This window comes from Miniopterus natalensis, chromosome 6 (genome assembly GCF_054644295.1).
Source record: "Miniopterus natalensis isolate mMinNat1 chromosome 6, mMinNat1.hap1, whole genome shotgun sequence".
Classification (NCBI taxonomy): Eukaryota; Metazoa; Chordata; class Mammalia; order Chiroptera; family Miniopteridae; genus Miniopterus; species Miniopterus natalensis.
The window spans coordinates 31,854,298-31,878,082 of record NC_142086.1 but is presented as its reverse complement, the minus strand read 5'-3'; the positions used below and the strand labels follow the sequence as shown (position 1 = coordinate 31,878,082).

The 23,785-nt window shown below is 38.0% G+C and overlaps 1 protein-coding gene across 1 annotated transcript in view; it reads left to right on the top strand.

Moving 5' to 3' along the window:
• Positions 1–23,785, top strand: part of CBLB (Cbl proto-oncogene B) — a 192,615-nt gene that overhangs the window by 132,228 nt on the left and 36,602 nt on the right. The window contains exons 12-14 of the mRNA XM_087818138.1: positions 13,810–13,995; positions 15,704–16,057; positions 22,729–22,823. Coding sequence (XP_087674264.1) covers positions 13,810–13,995; positions 15,704–16,057; positions 22,729–22,823 — 635 coding nt within the window. The remainder of the gene's footprint in view (positions 1–13,809; positions 13,996–15,703; positions 16,058–22,728; positions 22,824–23,785) is intronic.

The window sequence follows — 23,785 nt, the reverse complement described above, 5'->3', positions numbered from 1 at the left end:
AAAGGCATTTCAGTTTTCTTTACTAAATGGATTTTCTTCTTTCAGTGATTTATGTCAGGGAGGGGGGTGGGGCCTTAAGAGTAATTCCTTTAAGAATTTTGTATCTTTACTGCTTGGGGGAAACAGTATTTCCCTGTAGGATTTGGAGGAAAGCTACAGTCTCGGCCTGTTTTCCACTGAAGTGTGTGGAAGCCCGAGCTCTCTTTCAGAAGCAGCCCTGACAAGTGAAAGGAATCGCCCGTAACGTGAAATGAACAGAATGCTCGAAGGCGACTCGAGTGGTTTTCCCTGATCTTTTCCCACTGTCACGGCCATACATGTTTTGTTCCCCCTGGCACACCTGTGAGCTTTCAAGGGACCTGAGAGATTTTTACATTAATCTCCTTTTTATGCAAAAGAAAGAATGGTACTTTCAGACATTATTGTCCCAAAAGTCCCTCAGTGGTTTATTTGGCAGTCAGCAGTATCCTTTCATAGGCTTTCACTACAAGCAGTTATTTCTGTACATTCCTATGGCAGTTAGATATTGGAGACATTTAAAGAACTTGTAATTATTTGTTTTTAAGTTGAATCATATTTCAATAAAATGTCTTTGTGTGCACTGACCTGCCTCTAGTCAGTTAAACAGATTGTGGATTTTATAATATTTTGTAAATCGCTGCCATTTAGTAAAACCTACATTTAAGTATAGATATAAGCATCAGTTCTTCCTGAATAACTGTCAGAAATATTTCTGACTTTGTGCTCCCATAACACCGTGTATGTACTTCTATTTCAGTAGCTAGCACTGAATTGTTAGTTCTGTTAGAGGACTGTTAATTCGTAAGGCTAGGGCCAGTGTCTCACTATCTTTGTGTTCCCTGGCACTGAACCCACTCAGTGATATTTACTAAATGAAATAATAAACACACGCATGCATTGCTCACTCGTTCTTGGAGGGTGGTGACCTGGTCTTACATATCTTTTTAATCTCTGTTCCAGTCTGAAGACAATATATATGTACAGTACATCATATTACAGGTTTTATCCAGTTCTGTCTTACAGCCGAGATGATAAACATATATAAACACAAGGTCCTTTTGACATCATAGTTCTTCTACTGGAATTTTTCTCTTCTATGTTTTTATACTCATTCTGTTGCCTCATTCATTTGTTCATTCATTTTAAAACCATTTCATTTCCTGAATTCTAGGAGTAACTGTCAGTCATTGATCAGCAGAATAATTCATTTTTTTATCTGCTTTTTCAAATACTCATCTTTCTCTCCTTTTATGAATAGGTTGATGATTATATTGTGAAATCTTTCTGCCTCTCTTATGCATATTGCATTCTTTAAATTAGTAATGCTTTGCCCTGGACAGGTTGCTCAGTTAGTTAGAGCATTGTCCCAACATGCCAAGGTTGCAGGGTCAGCCCCTGGTCTGGGCACACAACAGAAGCAGCCACTGAATGCATAAATAAGAGAACAGGTCCGTGTCTCGTGCACTCGCTCGCTCTCTTTCTTTCTCTTTCTCTTTCTCTCTCTCCTTTCTTCTCTCTAAAGTCAATAAATAAAAAAGATTTTCAAAAAATTAGTAATGCTTCCATCATGTCACAGAGGATCGAGCTGTTTGTACATTCCTGTTACCATGGTGCTATCTCACAACTGGAGTTTATTAACAGTGGCATACTAAACGTATAGATTGTTTTATTACAAGTTAAGTATATTTAATGCTAATCTTACAGAAGCAAATAGAACTTATAAATCTATAATACAGTGTATTGGTCGCCTGTCTTGATATAGGCTATTTTATGATTTTAACTAGAAGATATTTTAGATTTTGCTTCAAATTGTGCCATTTCCTGTGTTTTCGATCTGTCAGAATTTCTAGGATAATTGGATCCGATGCGAGCCCTCAAAGGAATCCCAGGGCATGACTGGGAGGATCACATCCCTCTCTGACTACAGTGAGATCAGAGCTTAGAAAAGGTGTCTGCTGCTAGTCAGAATTTTGTTTCATTTTGCTTGTGTGTAAAGGGCAGTCTTAATAGTTCTTAGCAATTACGTTCATAGAATGTATTATTCACCAAATACATAAAATCACAAGCAAAATAAAGATTTACATACAAAATAATAATGTTGACAGACAGACCTAGTATATGAACCCGGATTAATTCATTTGGTTCTAAAAATTATGTTTTTTTAAAACAGTATTTAAAATCTAAATGAATTGCCATAAAAGAATAACAATGGGTGTGGCCATAGGTCAAGGGAAGTACTTGTCTTTTATTTTTATTTATGTTCTCCTAATGTTGCTGTCATCACTTAAAATACATAATGCTAATTAAAAACAACGTATCATCTAATTCTTGTTTTTTCTAATAATAATGAGTGTAAAGAAAGGGTTCATAGTATTCCTAGTCTTTAGGAAAGAGTTTGTGTGTGCAGATCAGGGTCTTTGAAGTGTTTTTAGAAGAGTGTTGCCTTTTTCACGTGACTTAGATTCCAGCCACAGTGCTAGGGCCTGTGCTGGAGCAGTGATGACGAAGATAACAGCCAAGGTGAAACCCAGGACTAGCAATAGACATTCACCGTGTAGGACATGAGGCTCCACAAGGGCACGTCTGCCTCCTGACTGTGTTCAGAAATACGTGGGGACGTTTTTGGTTTTCAGGATGACTGATGGGTGGGGGAAACTGCTGGTATTTAGCGGGCGGGCCCAGAGATGGGAAACATCCTGCAACCCCCGGGACAGCGCCACCCAGGGAGAATCATTCTAACCACCTGCCATCGTCCTCGCTTCCCCCACTGTGCCACACAGGTATAGTGAGGGATGACAGTAAGCAGTCCAGAGCCACAGGTTCATGTTTGCCATTTAATTGCATTCAGTTTACGGATTTTCTTAGAGCTCTCTGTGCAAAATAGTAGCATTTTCTGCATTAGTATGTGATTAACGAAGCGAAACACTGCCTTGTCCAAGTGTTATGTGATGTTATGAGACCCTGAAGATACTTGTTATCTATTCCGCAAAACAGTTTGAATATATAGTAGTTGAGGAGAAGCAAGCACTTAATTCTTGTACTGAGCCCTCCTCCCTCCGGCGCCGGACTGTGAGCTCCTGGAGGCAGAGGCCGCTCCTGGCTCATGCCAGTCAGGCGCCTGCATGGTGTGACACATAGTATGCTGTTGAGAAGGGTTACTGTTTTGTTTTTACTTAGTATTCAGTGGTGACACTGTCCCTAACTGTACTTTCCTTAAAGCTGTGGTCCCTGGAGTCCATAAACCTGGGTTCATGTTCTAGTTTTGCCACTTAGTGTCTGTGTGCCTTGCGTTGGTTATTTACCCCTGTGCATCAGGGACCCTGTCTGCGAAACCCTGCCTCTGAGGGTTGAGATGAGTTAACCTGTGAGCCACTGGAACAGTGCTGCTGGTACACAGTGGGCAGTGTTAGTTGTCATTAAAATTTTTTTAATATAGTGTTACTTAAGACTCCTAAGTAAATATTGCTGTATATTAAATATTAGATTTTTTTGGAAGTTTTTTTTTCCTTTTAGATCCTGTTACCTATCATTCTTCAAGAAGAATTAGACACCAAGGCTATATTAGCTTAGCAAGCAGTTGGTTGTATTTTTTTAAATGTATCAATATCTATACATGGTTATGATTTCATTACATGGCCACATTAAAATAATGTACTTGAAAACCATCTTCTATGTTTAAAACTCAGAGAAAATGTGAAGTTGCCAACATGTCAACTGATATTACATTTGAAGGACTAAATAGTTTAGTTGAGCTTACAAGTCCTATTTTCTACATATGTAAATTGAAATGATTAAGTATTCTCTAAAGTAGTAACTAAACAGTGATTGCTTATTCAAACCAGCTGTACCTGGTATTTTGGAGCATTAGGGGTTTCACATGAGGGCATTTTTCAGCGACTGAAGTTTATTCCTTTAATTCTCAGGATATTCTTGTTTCTCAGCCATTTTTATGGAAATATTTCTGAATTATATGTCACCCTTCCCTGACTTCTCAAAATTGGCTATGCAGCTGAGTGAACCAAAGGGTATAAGAAGCCACTGCAACTGCAATCAACAGGACACACTTCTCGAAGCTTACATTTTGCTACAAGATTTAAGGGGAGGTTGCACAAAAAGAGGGGAGCCTCAGATTTAAATTAAAATCACATAGGTTTTGGATCAGGATGCAAAATTCATAGAAATGTTTAAAGTAAAATGTGAAACTTCAAAGAATTTTCAGGGTTATGGAACCTGGAGCTTATGTCCTTCTCATAAAAGGCACTTCAAGGAGAAGCAGTATAGCTCAGTGTAGTTAACAGTGTTTAACATTTTAATGGAGCTGTGCCCTTGGGGCTATTCCACTTGTGGGGCTGTTTGCACTTCTTTAAAGTAGACTCTATAGGCAATTTTATTGACTTAATCCAGTCAGTATTTCTTCAGGTACACTTCAGCTTTCCTATTCTTCATTACTTCTAATTTGTGGTATCTAAAAAATTCCAGAGCTTATTAGTGGAACATGAATAATTTAAAATAGTGAACCTCACTCTACACACAAACACACATCCTTGTTCTTAGTAAAAGCAGGAAGGTGCCTACATCTCCTTCATTCCCCCCATCTCCCTATTGAGAGGACTTTTTGTTGGTGGTGGTTTTGATCTGTTTTGTTCTGTGTTGTTTTTGTATTTTAAGACTTTCAGAGCAGTTTTAGAGCTTTTAGGGCAGAAAAATTGAGGGGACCATGCAGAGATTTCTCATGCACCTCCTGTCCCCGTACATGCATAGGCTGCCCAATTATCAATATCCCCCACGAAAGTGGTACATTCATTATAATTGACAAGTCTATATTGGCATCTCATTACCATCCATAGCCCATAGTTTACATTAGTGTTCACTTTTGGTGTTGCTCATTGTATGAGTTTGGACAAATATACAGTGATACATATCCGTTGTAGTATCATGTGGATTATTTTCACTGCCCCATCTTCTGCGTTCTGCCTTTTCATCTCCCTCCACCCCAGTCCCCAGCAACCATTGCTCTTTTTGCAGTCTTTATAGTTTTGCCTATTCCAGAATGTCATATAGTTGGAATTGTATGATATATACCCTTTTCAGATTGGCTTCTTTCACTTACTAATATACATTTAAGATTCCTCCATGGCTTTTCATGTCTTGACTTGGATTATTTTGTTTCCGTACTAAATAATATTTCATTGTTTGGATGTAGCACATTTTATTTATTCATTTATCTACTGAAGGATATCTTGGTTGCTGCTAAGTTTTGTCAATTAATAATAATTCTGATAAACATCTGTGTGCAGGTTTTTGTGTGGACAAAAGTTTTCAACTCCTTTGGGTAAATACCAAGGAGTATGAGTACTGAATTATATGGTAAGAGTATGTTTAGTTTGTAAGAAACCACCAAACGGCCTTCTAAAGATTCTGTAACTGTTTTGCATTCCCACTACCAACCAATGAGAGTTCCCGTGGCTCCACAGCCTCATCAGCATTCGGTGGTGTCAGTGTTTTGGATTTTGGCCAAAAAGGTATACAGTGGTATCTCATTGTTGCTTTATATTTTCCTCATGACATACGATGTGCAGCATTTTCTCGTGTTTATTTGCCATCTCTGTATCTTGGATGAAGTTTCTGTTAAGGTCTTTAGCCCTCTTTTTAATCCAGTTGTTAGTTTTCTTATTGTTGAGTTTTAAGAGTTCTTTGTATCTTTTGGATAAAAGTCCTTTATTAGATGTGTGTCCTTTACAGAAATTTTCTTGTAATCTGTGGCTTTTCCTTTATTTTCTTGATAGTGTCTTTCGAGAGCAAATGATGTTAATGATGTCATCAATTATTTATCTCATGAATCATGCCTTTGGTGTTGCATTTAAAAAGTGATCCAACCAAACCCAAGGTCATCTATATATTCTGTCATTATCTTCTAGGAGTTTGATGATTTTGCATTTAGGTTTCTGATCCATGTTGAGCTAATTTTTGTGAAAGTGTATAGTCTGTGTGTAGATTCATTCTTTTGTGTGAGGATGCCCAGTTGATTCAGCACTATTTGTTGAAAAGACTATCTCTGCTCCATTGTATTACCTTGCTCCTTTATCAAATATCAGTTGACTGTTTTTCTATGGGTCTATTTCTGGGCTCTGTTATGCTGCATTGATGTAGTTGGCTCTACGTTACCAACACCACATGGTCTTGATTACTGTAGTTTTATAGTAAGTCTTGATGTCAGGTAGTGTCAGTTCTCCAGTTTCATTCCTCTCCTTCAGTATCATGTTGTCTACTGTGGTCTTCTGTCTCTAGAGACTTTAGAATCAGTTTGATGATATCCATAAAACAACTTGCTGGAATTTTGACTGGGGTTGCATTGAATCCATAGATAAGTTGGGAGAACTTTTCTTTTTCGCTTTGCGTTTCTCCCTAAATTCCTGTAGATTGGGGCTTCTGGATAAGCAGAAAATGACTGTATTGCTCTCATACTACATTTCCCACATAAGTTTTTGTTTATTATTTAAAAGGGACAATGGTTCAGATACTAGAAAACAGACGAACATAAATAATGTATACTTATCATGTAAGTTACACATAGATGTGTGTGAATGTTTCTGTGATGGATAACTCCTGAATAACATTCTGTAAGGCTGTTTTTTAAAGACTTTAGATTTTGTTAAGTTCACAAATTATGAAAAGAAGAATGAAGACAATAGTTAGTAGAAAAGAAAATATACTTAGAATATTATATTTTTTGTGATGAGTTTTATAAGTGCCGTTTATTAATTTTCATGCATTTAGAGAGAAATGTTGACCCTCTAAGAGCCCATCTCATCATTCCTATAATACATGTATCTATCTTGTTCAGATATGAAAATTCATTAAGTAAAATCTTGTTAGAAATATCATAAAATTGACTTTGATTATCTCTGGGATTGTCAGAAATCTCATCTTGTTAGTAATTGGTGAGGTTTTCTCTTGTCCCGTTTTTAATAATAGCCTGGCTGGGTTTGAAATTTCTTACCAAATGTTTTGCCATTTCCATCATAATGAATCTTATTAAAGCTTTTATGAAAAACCACTCTTTAAAAGGTGTGGATAAAATGAGGAGTGACTAAAATAGAATGATTCCCTGATTATTATTGGTAATTGCCGAGCATGCTGAGACAGGCTTTTGACTACTTTACTTTTTGGACTTTTTCTCTCAGAATTTTCTGTTGAAATTGCAAATTCAGTCTCTACTCCTTATGGTAGTCATTAGCATCCATTGTGAGTGCTAAAGAATTCTGTAAATTTTGTCAGCGAAATAAAGAATAGCATTTATGCTTTTTAGGAAGCAGAGGCCTGGGAATAGTTGGTGAGTAGGTAGACATAAAAGAATCAAATGTCGTATTTAAATCTCTAGAGCACCAGGATTCCAGTTTGTTAAAAACATACTCATCAGCTACTAGCATTAAAGAACTTATGAAAAAATTCTTAGATTAATACGCTGGTAATACAGGTGCCCAGCTTTTGTGTTTTGAAAGGAGCTGAAATGAAAAAAAGACAATGTATTCTAAAGTTCTGAAAGCAAGTGTAATACTAGAAAACTGTGTGTCACCTAAAACAAGGATGAAGGAACAGAATTACACCCATCAGCTGCCCTGTGACTTAAAGGCACGGTCCCTGCTTCCCAGCTGCTGCAGCTACCTCTGTGTAAATGAATTTCAATGTTGTGCAGTAAATTCTGTCCACACCCCATTTCCTCTGTTTTACTAGTTCACTTTTGCATCGCTTTCTCTTTTGTCATCCTCACTTAATGAAGTGGGTAGCTAAAGATGCAGGAGTAACAAAGAAAGGAATTCATGTAAGGCAGTGGCAGGAAGGATAGGATCCTTTTAAGAATCCCTTGATTAATGATCTTTTATTATAGTAATTAAATTTTAGTTATTCAATAGGAGATTAAAACCAGAAAAGCAGAGGTAAAATCTCTACCATAAAATAATTAGAAAAGTAAATTAGACTGGGAAAACAAGTATTTTAACAATTATAATATAGAGAGGTTTACTATCCTGATATATAAAAAGCTCATACAAATCAATGAGGGGTAAATAAAATAATATGATAGATAGTGGGACAAAGGACATAAAAAGCCAGTAACCAAGAGAAGAAATACATATGGCAAACAAAGGTTGTAATTTTTTTATAATTATTTGTTAAAGAAATTCAAATTTAAACATTAGAGTAGGCCATTAAAATATCGATCAAGTATCAAAGTAAACAGAAATTATAAACTAAATATACTCTGTGTTTTTTAAGTCTTTGCAATGGTAACAATCACACATGACTGGTAGAAGAATAAATTGGTTTTACCATCAAACTATCAAAAGGACCTTATGAATCTTCCCTAACTTTTACCTAGTTATGAGCTTACTTTTCTAGGCTCAAAACGTTCTAAGGTTCTGTCTTTAAAAATTAAAATGTACATGATCAAAGATATCTACATGTTATCACTTTATAATTGAGAAAAGTTGAAAACAGCCTAAGTGTTCATAGCAAGGGAATAGTTATGTAAATGTTGGGATATCCATATAATTCACCCTTTAAAATTATATTTATGAAGAATGTTTAGGTTATTTTGTTATAATGTTAACCAGTGTAGATTAAAACTTGTATATGTAATTAGGAACCATCACCAATGACTGTGTATAGATGTTTTCAAAACATCTTTATATTTTTATATAATTCCAGAATTTTATGCAGTGAAATTATGTTCTTAATAATGAGGAGGGGAAAAAATGAAATGAAAACACAATCGAAAAGAAGGAGTGGAGTGCCCACGCCAGGAAAACTATTTATTATGGTGAACAGTTGACAACATACATCCTCCTAAGCTCCTGAGGCCACTCTTACTCTTAAACTACTTTTCTTCCTCTAATTTGTTATTTCTATATTTCAGACACTCTTTAGATCAGTACCCAAAAATGAAAATATTACATTCAGTTCTACATTTTTGTGCTAATGGTCATTGTTAATAATAGCAAAAATTCCAAGCAGCATTTCTGTTTGACTTTTGAATGCATTGTAAGAATTTAGTCTAGAAATAGCTGTTTGTTTAGATATTTGATTTTGTCACCATTGCTTTGGTTAGGCCTGGTAGTGAGAGGATTGTGAAGGACAAAAAAGGAAATAGGAAGAGTGAGAGCATTTTGTTTAAAGATATCTCCAACAGAGTTGTCTTCCGGTAGTGAAACTGAGCAAGCTTTGTCTGGAGGTGTAACAGGTTGCATCTGGGACTTCTGCATCAGAAGAGTCAGTACTTCTAACTATATCATCCAAATGAAAAATAAATGTTTTATAAAAAGCAACTTTTATCACACTTTAATTTTATTAACTCAAAAAGTCGCCACAAAATGGATTAACCTTATTCTGTAACCTACCGGAAACAGTATCAATGCGTGGTGATTTGTGTATGGCATTTAAAGTTCTAGCTGAAATTTAAATGTTACATATAGGAAATATGTACATATTAAGTCAGATTATACACTTAATTGTGTGGTTTCCTTTTTAAAACTTACTCTTTATAACCTGTTGGTTTGAGAACTTCGTTTTGACAGCCACACTTGAAATTCACATTCCAATCAAGTGTATCCCTATCAACAAAATGCTTACCTGTTATTGTTCAAGATTTAAATAAATGATTTCCTACTCCTCTACTCAAGGTGTTTTATGTATATGTCTTAAATCTGCACTTCCAGCCAGAATAAAAATGGTAGTGATTCTGAGGAATACCGGACTGATCAGTAAGAGGTTAGCACAGCTTACAGTCTAGGAATTCAAACCCGAGGATTGGTCCCAGTGCTGTAATTCGTTGTTGTTTCTCCCCAGCAACTCCCTTATCACCTGTCAGAGGCAGGGAAGGATCAGTGACCTCAGTGATTTGGGGGTGAGGGTTAGATCTGTGGAAGAAGGCGGCAGAGTGAAGGGCTGGGAGGGATGCTTGTGGATTCTATGAAGACAGTAATATAAATCCATGGACTAAAGACGATTGGACACATCCCTTTGTCACACCTGATGACTATCTCCTATAACAGGGAAAATCTGATTCTCTAGAAATTAAAGTTGTTTAAAAGACCATTAAATATTCAAATATTATATAGAAGACACGTGTAGTTTAAAGAAGAAATAATTTGGAGCTACATTAAATCAACCTATTTTGCTTCTCTTTATTTTCAGAAGGGAAAAATGGCTGTCTATTCTTTTCTGTAAGTTGAACTGATAAGTTTGATTTCATGAATTTTTAATGTCTCATCTAAAAATTTAATTATGTGCCTGGGGTGTGAAGCGTTGTGTTAGGCTTCTTTGTTCCTTAGACTTTCAAGTAGGAAGGAAATAAAAATGGTAATTATTTGAATAAATTAAAAATGACCGTTTATGTGACCATCTACTAAAAATGTTTACAAATGTTCATAGTTAGCGTTGAATTTTACCAGCAATGAAAGTTTATGCAAAGATTCAGTCATCTAATTGCAGAGTTGTTCGTAGAGATAGCTAAGTGTTAAGCAAAGAATAATGCTTTTTTATCTAAAGGGCATTGCTAAATTATCGACTCTCACATGGGAATTTTTCCTTGATTTCAGAGAACTCAGAAAAAGGAGTAATTTGTGAATTTAATCCACATAGTCAATGAAGATAAAACGTTCCTATCCCTTTACTTACAGGTATATCCTCCATAAAATTCCACCTAAGCCAATTTACAGATACTGGAATGCTTCAAAAGGAATTAGTTCTTCAGAAGGACAGTCTGTAATCACCTTTACAATACAACATGAATTGTGCTAAGCACGTCTGCTTCCAGTTACATTCCCAGAGCTGTGCTTGTCTGGGAGTATCTAGAAGGTCAAAGTTGTCGCACCACACACGTTGGTTTGGATGACTGTCTCGAGGACTTTCACTCTACCCTTTCAATGTCTAATAATTCACCCATCTCAAATAGAACCCACCCCATTATTTAAACATACTAGGAATTTGGTAACTACTTAAAGATTATCAGTTAAAGTGAAAGTCAAGCTCTGATGGTAGTGGGCTGTTGGCTCTGTCAGGATTCTTCCTGTGTCTGATAGTGGGGGAAGCAGGAAGATAGTTGTGGAAGAAAAGTGCTTGGAGGAGCCTAGGTCTGTTCAGGAGCCTCACCTCGGCAGTGTATGCGCCTAGCACTGAAACAGTTCTCTGCAAATGCCCAAGTTAATGAAGTGCTATTGTGTGTGTGTGGTGGTGTGTGTATTTTGCCTGGGGTGGGAATTGTGTGAATAGCTTTGCTTCTTCAGCCTTTTTTGTTAAGGATAATAACCAGACCAACAAGGTATTTTTATCACTTAAATCTTGCCAGTTCTGAGAGATTAGAATTTATCCTAAAAGGAATTGTGGAGAATTAGATGTCCCGCGACATCTCCTGATCTGAAATTCTGTGATACTCTCATGCACACAGCTTTACACTAGGAATTCTTTTCGTTCTGTCTATGGTCATTTTTGGATAGGTTTAATTCCATAAGGTTCAAATTCATGACCATGTAAGACCCCATGACTGTTTGGGTAGAATAGTTATTTTGTTAAGAATCACTGACTGCATTCAAATTAGTTTATGACTATAAAGTTTCTACTTTTTCTCTTTCAATTAAGTAACAGTTGGAAATATTTTATCTTATAACAGATATAGAAAAGAATCATGAAATTACTAAAAAGAAAAGGTTCTTAAAATTATCATAAAATTATGTCTAAGTGTATTGACTTATTTTAAAATGTTTTTATTGATTTTTTATTTTTATATTATTTTTAAAAATATGTTTTTATTGATTTCAGAGAGAGGAAGGGAGAAGGAGAGAGAGACAGAAATGTCAATGATGAGAGAGTCATTGATCAGCCTCCTGCACGCCCCACAGCAGGGATCGAGCCTGAACCCTGGGCGTGGGCTCCGACTGGGAATGGAACTGTGACCTCCTAGCTCATAGGTTGGCACTCAACCACTGAGCCACTCCGGCTGGGCAGTATTGACCTATTTTAAATTATTTGGCATCAGTTGACAGAGACAAAGACTTGAGAGTTTAGCACTGTCATGACAATATCCTGGCCTATCTGAGCTATGGTCCGGAAGCTCTGTTTAGCCACTCAAATTTATTTAAAAACCTTTATAAGGGGGGCATAACTCCCCACTCCTTAAGTGTGGGCTGTGCATAATGACTTCTTTGCAAAGAGTACAGTAGGGAAAGGAGGAGACAAGAGTAACTTTACAGTTTACAGTGAAGGAACCTTGACAGTTAGTACATCAGCCAAATAATCAAGGTCAACATCAGCACTGACCAGTCCTATTGATAGTGAGGACACTTGACATGAAGTCTTCCTTCCATAAACCAACAATCCCTGTCTAATCATGAGAAAAACATAAGACAAAACCCAACTTTAGTGAATTAGAAAAAAATGTTTACGTAACTCAGTGTGGATGCGAACACAAATCTGTTATCCCATCTCAGATAAAGACAGAATGGCTAAGTCTTTCTCACTGGTGCTAGAGTTTGAATTAAATTGTCAGTTGTTGACATTGACTTCTCTCATAAAGGTGAATAACGTTAGGAGAGAAGTGGCTTAACCACAAGCTTCAAACTCTTTGTAAATACTAACCTTAGGAAACAGATGAATATCAAAGCATGCTAAATTGATGCAGTGGGTTTAAAAATTAAGCCTAGGTCTCCAGAAAGCCAGTAACAGCCTTGAAAAGGAAACTGCCTAATACTGCAGAACAGAATGTTGTTTATCCTAGAGAGGCTATTTGATTAATTACTATGGCTTTTATACCAAGTAGCAATCAGATTATCTCACATTAAAAAAAACACAAAAGAACAAAAAACAAAAAATTAAAAAAACTTCCAAATTAGAAAAGATTATCTATATAGAATTAGAAGTACTTGCTATTGGCTTTTTGATGCTATCTACCAGACAAAATGGAAAACCTGTAATAACATAGAAATATATCAGTTTTTAGCAGCAGCACAGACTTTTCTAGATTTAGTTAATTGATTAAAAAACACAGGCACGTTTAATTTGAGAATTCCTTTTCCATATGAAGTCCGAGGAAGAAAATATGTGGGCTCAAACCTATTTTATTATTATTTTTTTTAATTTTTCAAAATATTACAGATGTGTCTGTTTCTCCCGATTTACCCCTTCTACCCCGTCGCATCCCCCTCCCTGGTCCCTCTCCACACCATTGCCTGTGTCCTTGGGTTGTGCATATATGCATATACGTTCTTTGGTTACTCTCTCCCCCTCCACCCACCCGCTCAAACCTATTTATTTTAAATACACATTTTTTTTAAACTTGCCTGATTATATTGGTTTGTAGGAAAGTAGACTATACACTGGATTCATACATATTTTGTATGGAACAAAATGGTTTCTAAGTTCCAGAATGTGCTCTAAATCAAATATCAAAGAAAATTCTATATTATAGATATCCAGGAACAACATGCCATTACTGCATTGTTTCTCCTTTCCTCTAAAACAATATCTGCATTTGATGTTTTTAAACTATGCTTTTGCTGTTCTTTTTTCTCAGGCCCGTTCTGCAATATGTAGGAGAAACTTATCCATTTATTCTTTACTAATACTGCCCTTGAGAGACAGTATGAGCTCCTTCCAGCTGTTAATCAGAGTTAACTGAGTGAGTTTATTTCAAGAGATGCTCAATGGCAGACACCTTCTCAAAACCAAGTGTCTTCTTTAGGAAAGGCCTTCACTTTACACATCAAATAAACAGCATCATTATCTTTTTTGCCCTAGTGCACTGAGAGACAGAATTCACCAGTCACCTCCCCAGGGTCGTCGCCCATTGCACAGCGAAGAAAGCCACAGCAGGACCCTCTGCAGATCCCACACCTCAGCCTGCCGCCGGTGCCTCCCCGCCTGGACCTGATTCACAAAGGCATGGTTCGGTCTCCGTGCGGCAGCCCAACCGGTTCACCAAAGGTAAATCGACTTCGTTAGAAACAGATAATGAGCTTACATGACAGTTATTGCTTGGTTGGCCTCTTTTAAATTTCATTTCTCATATTTCTTGTGCTCTTAATTGTTCCTGAACAGCTTTGCTGGGTTTCTCATTTTGCATATGGTGAGCCCACTGTCATATTCCTTGCTTTCTTATAGTAAAAGTTATCTAATTATTCAGAGAGAGCACATGTCTGTAACAGCCCCCTGATTTGCTAAAATAAATAGCAGAGTAAGTACAGTTTTTCTTTAAAATGGATTTAAAAGGTCATTATGTGTATTAAAATATTCTTATCAAATGATATTTTACACTCAGTTTCATAGTGTCATGACAAGAAAAATGTGACGGGAGTATATTTGCATAAGGGATTAAGGTGTGATAAATTATCACCCATGTTTCAGGGTGACTCAGAAGAGGGAATTATATGTACTTTTTATACCTGAAGCAATTAATTATAAAGAATTACAATATTTGCAGAGTAATTACATTACTGTTTAATATTAAAGACATAATTCTAATTCAGTAAACCTAAGCCTACAGTTTATTTTCATTCTGCACAGTCTGTGGATTTTTTAAAAATTTGATAAGGACGTATTTTGCCATATTTAATACAAGATTTAAAATATTCCATTTGGTAATATGCTTTACAGTCTAAAATGAGTTGGGCACACAATATTTTATTAGTATTTCTCTACATTACAGTTAGCTTGGTTTTAAGATCATATTAAGACTTCTTAGGATGTTATTTAGGCAGAATTATGTAAACACACAACACATTCCTTTTCTCCCTAATAGCAAAAGCACAAATCAGCCCTGGCCGGGGGAGCTCAAGTGGGTGGAGCATCGTCCGGATGCACAAAGATTGTGGGCTCCATCTCTGGTCAGGGCACAGACCAGAGTCAACCGATAAATGCATAAACCAGTGGAACAGCAAACTGATTCCCCCCCACTCCCACCCACCTTTCTCTCTCTCTCTAAAAAAATCAATAAATTTTTTTAAAAAGCACAAATTATTCATCAGATGAACCAAGTATATACTAGTAAATGCTATGTGGGATACACAGATTCAATTCAGGAGCATATATACCTTCTAGGATACTTCCATGTAAGAATCAGACTGATTTTTTTTTTTTTTTTTTTTTTTTTTTTCATTTTAAGGGTCCACGAAATTCAGGTGAGGGCTGTAAATGCTGCTGCTATATTATTTCTGAGTTTTACTATTCTGGTACTAACTGGTAAAATGAAGAACCAGAGCATATTTTCCCCTTATCAGTTGCTTTATATTGCAGCAGGGAAGACGAAAATAACAGAACCAACTCTCAGTCTTCCAGAGATGTTACAAATCACGTTGCTCTTTAAAAAGTAAAATAACAATGTTGGTTTCTTCTCTCTGCTAAGTCATAGAAACGTGTAAATAAGTCAGTTAATGACTCACTATTATTTCAATGTCAGCCTTTCAAAATCACCATATAATTTTGGTATTCTGCTTTTTCTCATAGTCTTTATACTTTTAACATTTCCTTTTATATGCTCATCTCTACAGCAGTTTCTAATGAAATGTATTTGTGTGAGTCTTCCATTAACTTTTAAAACTCTCGTGAGCTTAGGGAAGATGACGCGGGACCGTGCCAGGGCTGCGGGGCGGCCCGGAGGCCGCCTCAGTGCCCGCTGTGCCCCCTGTCTCCGCAGGCCTCCCCCTGCCTGGCGAGGAAGCAGGACAAGCCGCTGCCGGCGCCGCCGCCGCCCCTGCGGGACCCCCCGCCCCCGCCCGAGAGGCCGCCCCCGGTGCCCCCCGACAACAGGCTGAGCCGCCACCTGCTCCCCGTGGAGGGCGTGCCCCCCCGGGACCAGCCCGCGCCCCCGGAGGCCTGGTGCCCCCGCGACGTCTTCGGGCCGAGCGCGCCGGCCGGCTGCCGGCTGCTGGGGGAAGGCTCCCCGAAGGCCGGGGCCACGGCGGGGAACGGCAGGCACGGCCGGGGGGGCGCCGAGCCCGCGCTCGCCAGGAAGCACCGGCGCCACGACGCGCCGCCGGAGGGCGCCAAGGTGAGAGGCGGGGCTCGGCTTCCCAAGCTCGGCAGCACGAACTTAAAAGCAGTCGAGGGGCAGGTTCGAAGGAATGATTTAATTTTAATGTCAAGACACTAGACAGTTAGCCAGAGATTTACTTCACCTCCCTTATTTATCTGCTAGAATTGTTTCCTGTTAGTAACTTGTTGGCGGGAGAATTAGCACTTTAAAAAACACACAACTCTCCTAGTTCTCTGTAATTTGAAAAAAAAATTGTATAATTATAGCATATCATAAATCCGCACTGTAATTGTTGCCTAGGACAGAACACCTATGCAACCAGGTAAAATGAAACTTCTCATCACTGTTACAGAGCCAGCTGTTTCTCCATAAAACTGAGACCCTCTCTCAGGCGTTGAGTTCTTGAAGGATATCGCCACTGTCATTTATATGTCCGGGAAAGAGCTGAAGTGTACAGGAAACCAAAGGGGCAACAGCGGGAACCACGGAGTTTAGTTGGAACTCTCAGTGGGCCCCTGGCAGAGTTGCTTATATTCCTGCTCTTGCTTCCATGGTATTTTTGGCTCTGAGATCAGATAATCTCCATCTTCCCTCAGCTAAAGGAGGCTTGCCTCTTCCGAAGACTAGTATTAAAGTGAGCCCACCTCTGTTGATCTTAAGTTGTTATTTTAAGGAAGTACCAAGGACAGTCATTCAAAATAATGGCTTGCAGTTGATGAGTTCACCCTATAATATGTTCAGAAAACAAAGAAGTGTGAAATATGGCATGTACTCCTGTGCACTCGTGTGTGATGGAAAAGGGGTAATGAATACTTTGTATATAACAGGTGACCTCTGTGACTCTCTTTGGGGGCCAGAATGGGAAGTCAGCACTGTCTACTGCAGCATTGAACACAAGGCAGGCGTGGTGGTCGTTTGCCATGACTCTGCCAATGACTGTCCTTGGTACCTTCAGTCTCTCATCTCTTAATATGATACTTTCCTCCAATGTCACCTAAATATGATGTATATGAAAGAAAAAGCACTTATAAAAGCACTTATTGGAGGGACCTGCCATTCTTTTTTTTTAATGTCCTTTTTTCCTTCTGTCTCTCTAACTTTTCATTCCTACATGATCACACTTCTCTTCAGAAGAGTGTTGAAATGGTCTCTGACATGAATTGACTAGTTATATGTTAAGCAGCATGTAACAATTTCTTGAATGAACTTCAGAGATACTTAAAATATAATAATTAGCCAGCTCACTGGAGACCTCTTGCTTCAAGCTTCTTTTAGATACTGTGTTATACAGCTTTAGCCCTAATATAAACCTGCTCTTCTAAGCCCTAGGCTAGCTATTAATTTTTGTATAAAGGTTACATTTTTGTATTGAATATAACAACTATTTAGACTTATTTTAATTAGAGGTAATGCTTCAAATTAAATATTGTCTTCCCATTTTAAGCTAAGAAAACTTGGCTAAGTTTTGAAAGTTTAAATGCAAATTAAAGGTACATATGGAATACCAGAAGGGGAATTCATAGAACTAAACACCCTATAAATGGCGTGACAACTCACTCCCTGTCATCATGTGTCTTCTCTCAGTGTGCCAGTTTCCATCATCCATTAGAACCACTGGCCCTTTTTAGTTGCATCTTCGCTAGAAAAATGGCAAGGGAAGCAAGAATAAATTAAATTCTAATTACTCCATTTGCTAGTTGTAGAGAGCTCCGTGGGAAAAGGCCCTCTAATTCATAGTTAAAGTGAAGTGTAAGACTTTTCTTTGACTTCCATTTACTCCCCTTTCTCTTCCCCTTCCCACTTACCATAATCAGGCAGCTAGCATAATACTTACAACATGAATCTGCAAACTAAGAATTTTAGGATTACTTATCGTGTTTTATTTTCCTGGCAAGATATGTCTGTCCTATAGCACTATTTCCATTCTCTGAAATTCTCAGGTTCTAGTCACATTATGAACCCATTCCTTAATAAATATTTCGTTGACTAGATATTTATTTATGGATGGTTGGTTGGTGTTAATTACCTGCAGTGAAACTATTTGCACTACAGTGTTTTAAAATGCCATTGGAAACTTGAAATTTATCTCTTTATTTCTAGATACTAACATTGTGTCCAACTATCTTTGTTCATTCCTCTTGAAAGAGAAAGACTAGTGCTGTTTCTTATGTGATAAAAACTATCTCTGACTTGTCGTGTTACTTCATGTGACATTATTCTGGAATGACCATGTACAGTAATCTGTTGAAGATGTTGCTAGATAAATACATTGAATGATTTCACTTTTGGGATTGTGGCTTTTGTTCTTTTGGTGAGTCTCATGCTTATATGAACGACCTTAAACATATCTATATATCTCAAGAGCTCTATGCTTGCTGGTTTTATTTCCAATCTGATGTTGAATGACAAATTATAGCAACATTTTGGGGGTAGTAGTGTCTGTGTGGGATTACATATGTGGGGTAAAAAAAATGAGGTGTATCAGGGATTCTGTACAAATAGAAAGGTTTTTCTTAATTGTGCCAAGATTATCACAAGAGTGAGTGTTTTCACTGTTTCTCAAGAGTCCCAAATTCTTTAACCTTAATTGTTAGATAATATCTGAATCATAAGAAAGCATTTCAAACTTCAAGATTAGGATCCAGTGCTGTCTTGAGGCTGTATAAAAATATTAATCTAGAGTATAAGTAACGTAGAATTTACAATAAATTATGTGATAACTCAGATTATACTTCTTCCACATGTCTAGACTTCCCCTAAAGTATTTCTGTTCCTTCAGCCTGTTTCAGCTATATGAGTCCTGAGGATGTTCACCACACTGTGGGGAATGTAAAACGAATGCAGCACAGTATAGTGAGAGTGAGACGGGTATACCATTAACTAAAAGATAAGACATAGGAGTAGTATCCAGAAAATAAAATGTGGGCTCCCCAGGACAAAAGCATTCTAGTTGAGATGCGGGGTAAAAGAAAGTAAAAATGCGTCATGCGAGAGGGTCACGGGCTGTAGACACTGGAAGACAGGCAGGTGATTTTGTAGGCATGGCAGGAAGGACGAGTGGAGGTGGGAAAGCGTGCCGAGTGTGGGAAGTCAGTTTGGACCGAATATGGGCATCAGCAGTGAGCGTGACAGGCAAAACTAGGGCATTGTAGATTGAAAACAATTATGGAGCGTCTTATGTTCTACACAAAGCTGTCTTTACTTTGGTGGACAGGAAAGCGCGTTCACAGTTTTTCTGACAGGAGTGCTTGAATCGGAATATTTCAGTTGATGGCATGTTCAGTGGAACTGTGGTGGGCTCAGGACTGTGAGCGAGGAGGGCAGAAGCAAGCGATCCTTAGTTGAGCGTCAAAGAGGCCTGAACGAGTGAGATTCAGTGTGAGCTGCTTCAGTCACCGTTATCCATCTGTGCATTTGAAGAACTAGCTTTCTATTTGCAAGCAAGCCTGTCAGGTTTCCAGAAAAAATAAAATATTTATTTTTAACTCAAAAAAGTGTTACTTATTGCACTCCCTCAGGTAGTGGCAGCTAAAATAATTTTCAGTTTAATGAAATGGGTACAGTGGGAACATGGAATTCAGAATGAAATGATGTTAAATGTTTTCATTCCACCATCACCAGGTAACATAACCAAGCACTTTAGATGAACAGAAATATGAACATCACCTTAGTACCTGCATTATTTAGGTCTTTTGCTGTTTGTACATATGTGTAACCTCAGCCTATCAAATAGGAAAAACTACGAAGAATTACTTGTTTTGTATAAGTGTATTTTGTATACAACACCAGCCATTAAATAAATTGTGGTTTGCTGAGAGAATTTCAGTAAACTCATGCGTTTCTTCCAGCTGTACTGAGGGAAAGCCATTTCATTGCTTAATGCCTCCATTAATGTCATCGAAGGCAATCAGCAGTCAGCTTTCATTCCAGCCCTCCTGTGTGTAAAGCACTGAAGGAATGTCCTATAAAATGAGGAAGTCAGAGAGGCTTTGTGCTGAGACTCAGTGTGGCCTGAATGCTCTTCCACAAAACATAGCTACACAGAACATAAGCAGAATATCAGTACATGCCAGGAACCAAGTGAGTGATTCAGAAAAGACACACTGTGGCACTGCAGACGCAGGAGGAGTCCTTGAGTTACTGCGTGTTAATGACAGTGTGTCTAAAGCAGTGGAGGAGAGGGCCGCTAGCATCTTAAAGCATATTAATAGATTGTGTCACAAAATTAGGGCAAGTCCCTTAACTTTCTTAGGTTCTTGCGTTCCTAGAATGTAAACTACATCATCAACTGTGCTTCACGGTTTTACTGATGATAGACATGCTTGCCTGTGTGACTCATTGAAATTTAATGGTAGTACCCCCAAAATGTCATGCATGCTCTATTATTAATATAAATATTCTTTCATTTACCTAATGTGTAAATGAAAGCATTTTTAATATAATTGTTTGCATATATTGATATTTCTTTTCATATATGTTCACAGTGTTCTGATTATAAAATTACGATTGGCTGATTGTTAGATTACAGCCAATGTAACTGAAACTAATACTTCCACATCTCCCTTTTATAACTGCTGGAATTTTATTAGGTATCAACAATACATTAGCTACTTTCTCCTAATAAAATGAATTATTCCATGTAAAATCCATACTACATTTTCCAGAGTGAAAGTTTAAGTGTGACAGAAATATCAGGGAGATTGGATTGCAAAAGTCTTACATTGTACTGATCCTGGCAACATGCACAGACTCCAGTTAATAATGACTTTTGCCCTGGCCAGTGTGGCTCAGTTCGCTGACCATCATCCCATGCACCAAGAGCTCATAGGTTCGATTCCTGGGCAGGGCACATGCCCTGGTTGCTGGTTCAATCCCCAGTAGGAGGTGTGCAGAAGGCAGCCAATCAGTGTTTCTCATGTGGATGTTTCCCTCTCTCTTTTTCTCTCTCTTGCCTCCCGCCTCTCTCTCTAAAATAAATAAAAACCTGTTGTTTTTTTCCAAAAAAAAGAATGACTTTAAATGCTCATTATCACAATAAGCATTTGTGGTTTGATACATGTATTTGTTAGTTACAAAGCATTTTTTATGTTAAAGGTTTTTAATGAACTTTGCAATGATTAGTATGTACTTAGACATTTTTCTCTCTCTAGCAAAGTTCAAAGAGTGCCTTGTTCTGTTATTTGGTCCATAGTCAGTAGTCTATGATAACATTATTTAAAGATATATTTTGTCATAGCATAACTATAGTACATTGAATCTAATGAGAGCAGATATGTAAAAGGGAAAGTGGAACTATAGTACAGGGCCTAGTTTTTATTTTCATTTTAATTATTATTTTAAAATATATTTTTATTGATTTCAGAGAGAGGAAGGGAGGGGGGAGAGAGAAGCATCAATGAGAGAGAGTCATTTATTGGCTGCCTCCAGCACGCCCCCTACTGGGGATCGAGCCCGCAACCTGGGCATGTGCCCTGACTGGGAAGTGAACTGCTATCTCCTGGATCCTAGGTGGATGCTCAACCGCTGAGCCACTCTGGCTGGGCCAGGGCCTAGTTTTTACAGTGAAACTTTAATGCTATAAAATTTAGATTGTATAGCTTTGAAATGCAAATACTGATAGATTTCAAATGTATTCCTTAAACATGTTCCCTATTTTAAGGTGACAGAGAAGGATATGTATGGCCTTCTCAATTTTCCATTCTAAAGCTTCACCATCCCTTTAGAAACATGAAGGCGGCAAAAAGAAATCGGTAGTCATCGATTGGATGACCTAGGACTGTTCAAGTTATATTACATTCTTTCTGCACCGACACCCACCTGCACCTTTAAGTATTAAGAGTTTGGGAAAGAGGCCAATGATAAAACACTAAAACTTGCTTAAAGATCTTAAAATAAGTTTAGGCTTGTCTTGTGAGTGTCTTTGCAAAGTTTTCTCTCTCTTTTTATGTGACTTTAATTTCAAGTTGTTGGATTAGTAAACAGAAGTTGTCCAGACAATTTCTGTAATATAACTGAGCATCCTGGAAACCAGAATTTCCAAATTCTGAGTAACTAAACAGTGACTGACTGTGGTACCTTAGGAGCAAGGTAACAATTTTTGTGTCGTTTACACACGGAAATCTATGTATAAATTTGCCTGCACTTTGAAAGCCAGAATAGGTCTCTAGTTACCAGTAGTGCTGAAGTTTGAAAGAACAGAGGCATTTCTGATCATACGCATGTAGTGTGTTATCAAGACGTTTACAGATATTGTTAACCCTGAGAAATATAACTGAGAACACTTACTTGGGGGGAACTGAAAGAAGAATTGCACCAGTGCTGCTGTTTTCTTTACTGAACCCTTACAGAGACTCTACCTTTTCAGTAAAAACTGATCATGTTTGGGGAATTTTACTCTTTATTTACCTACCTCCCTATTGCTGATTTATAGAAATAACAGCATTCCTTCTCCTATGCTTAAGAATCATGTCGTAGTGGATTTCTTTCATATAACTTGGTGCTACTTTGGGGTGGCAATGTGAATTATCACCATGGTGCTATTAACTCTTATGTAAATTACATATTTCACTTGTTTAAATAAACTGAAATTATCTATTCTTTTCAAAATTACACATTTTCTAAAGCTGTTACTGTTTTAAGGCCCTCCAGAAGTGAAGTTCTGCACTAACCGTTCGCTTTCCTTTCAGGTCTTTTCCAACGGCCACCTGGGAAGTGAAGAGTATGATGTCCCCCCTCGGCTCTCCCCCCCTCCGCCAGCTGCCGCCCTCCTCCCTAGCATCAAGTGAGTCGTATTGAATGTGGAGGCCTTTTGCCCGTGCGTAAAGATATCGTCAGTTCTGGTTCGATGTTCTCAGCACAGGACGTGTAGGGTGAATACAAATGCATCACTGGAAATGGTCCAGCTGGGTTTAGAAACTGACGTGCCAGGAATCAGGGACCTTCCTGGTTCCGTGCTGGTAGCCGCGGCATCTTCGAGCCCTAACCTAAGCTGAGATTCCACACACAGCGGGGAGAGAGCTGTCTTCCCTGCATCCGAGAGAGGCAGAGCAGCGCACAGCAAGCAAGCTCTCCCTTCCGTATCGCGCTCTTCCTCCGAGATCCCACATTTTCCCCAGCTACCCAGTTTGACGGCATAAAATGATCTTTGGTTCTTCCAAATTTTATCATTTCCCAGATCCATTCAGCCATTCAGTCCTGGTGTTCTTTTGAAGTTTCTCATATTTAGCTGATCTTCCCTGTTGCCCTAGCTTAACCTCATCTCTGGACAAGCCTTTATCTGATCATACAGTGTCTCAGAATCAATATCAATAGATTTTAAAACTAGAAAAATGAGTTAACCCAGGTGTCTCATTTGAAATATGGGAACACAAGAGGCACAGTGGACAGTTACATATATCTACCCAATCAAACCAGGATAAAACTGAGTCTCCTGATTGCCATTTTCCTACTCTTTATTAAATCAGGCTGCTTGCCTTTTCTCCAATATTTTTTGTACTCACAGCTGATTTTATTTAAATTCTGCTTTCCCGAGATCACTTTCCTATTGAAAACCTAGCATTGTTCTTTCTTTCCTTCTAAATTATTCTATGGTCTTCTGCTAGCAGTAAGATGTACGGAGTTTTATGCAACTAAATATTGTTCAATAATTCCCAGTGCGTGCCTCTAACCTTGTCTTGATCTTTTCCTGGCTTTGCGAGTTTTCACTCTGTTCCCTCCTATGCACGACTTTTTCAGAATCTTATT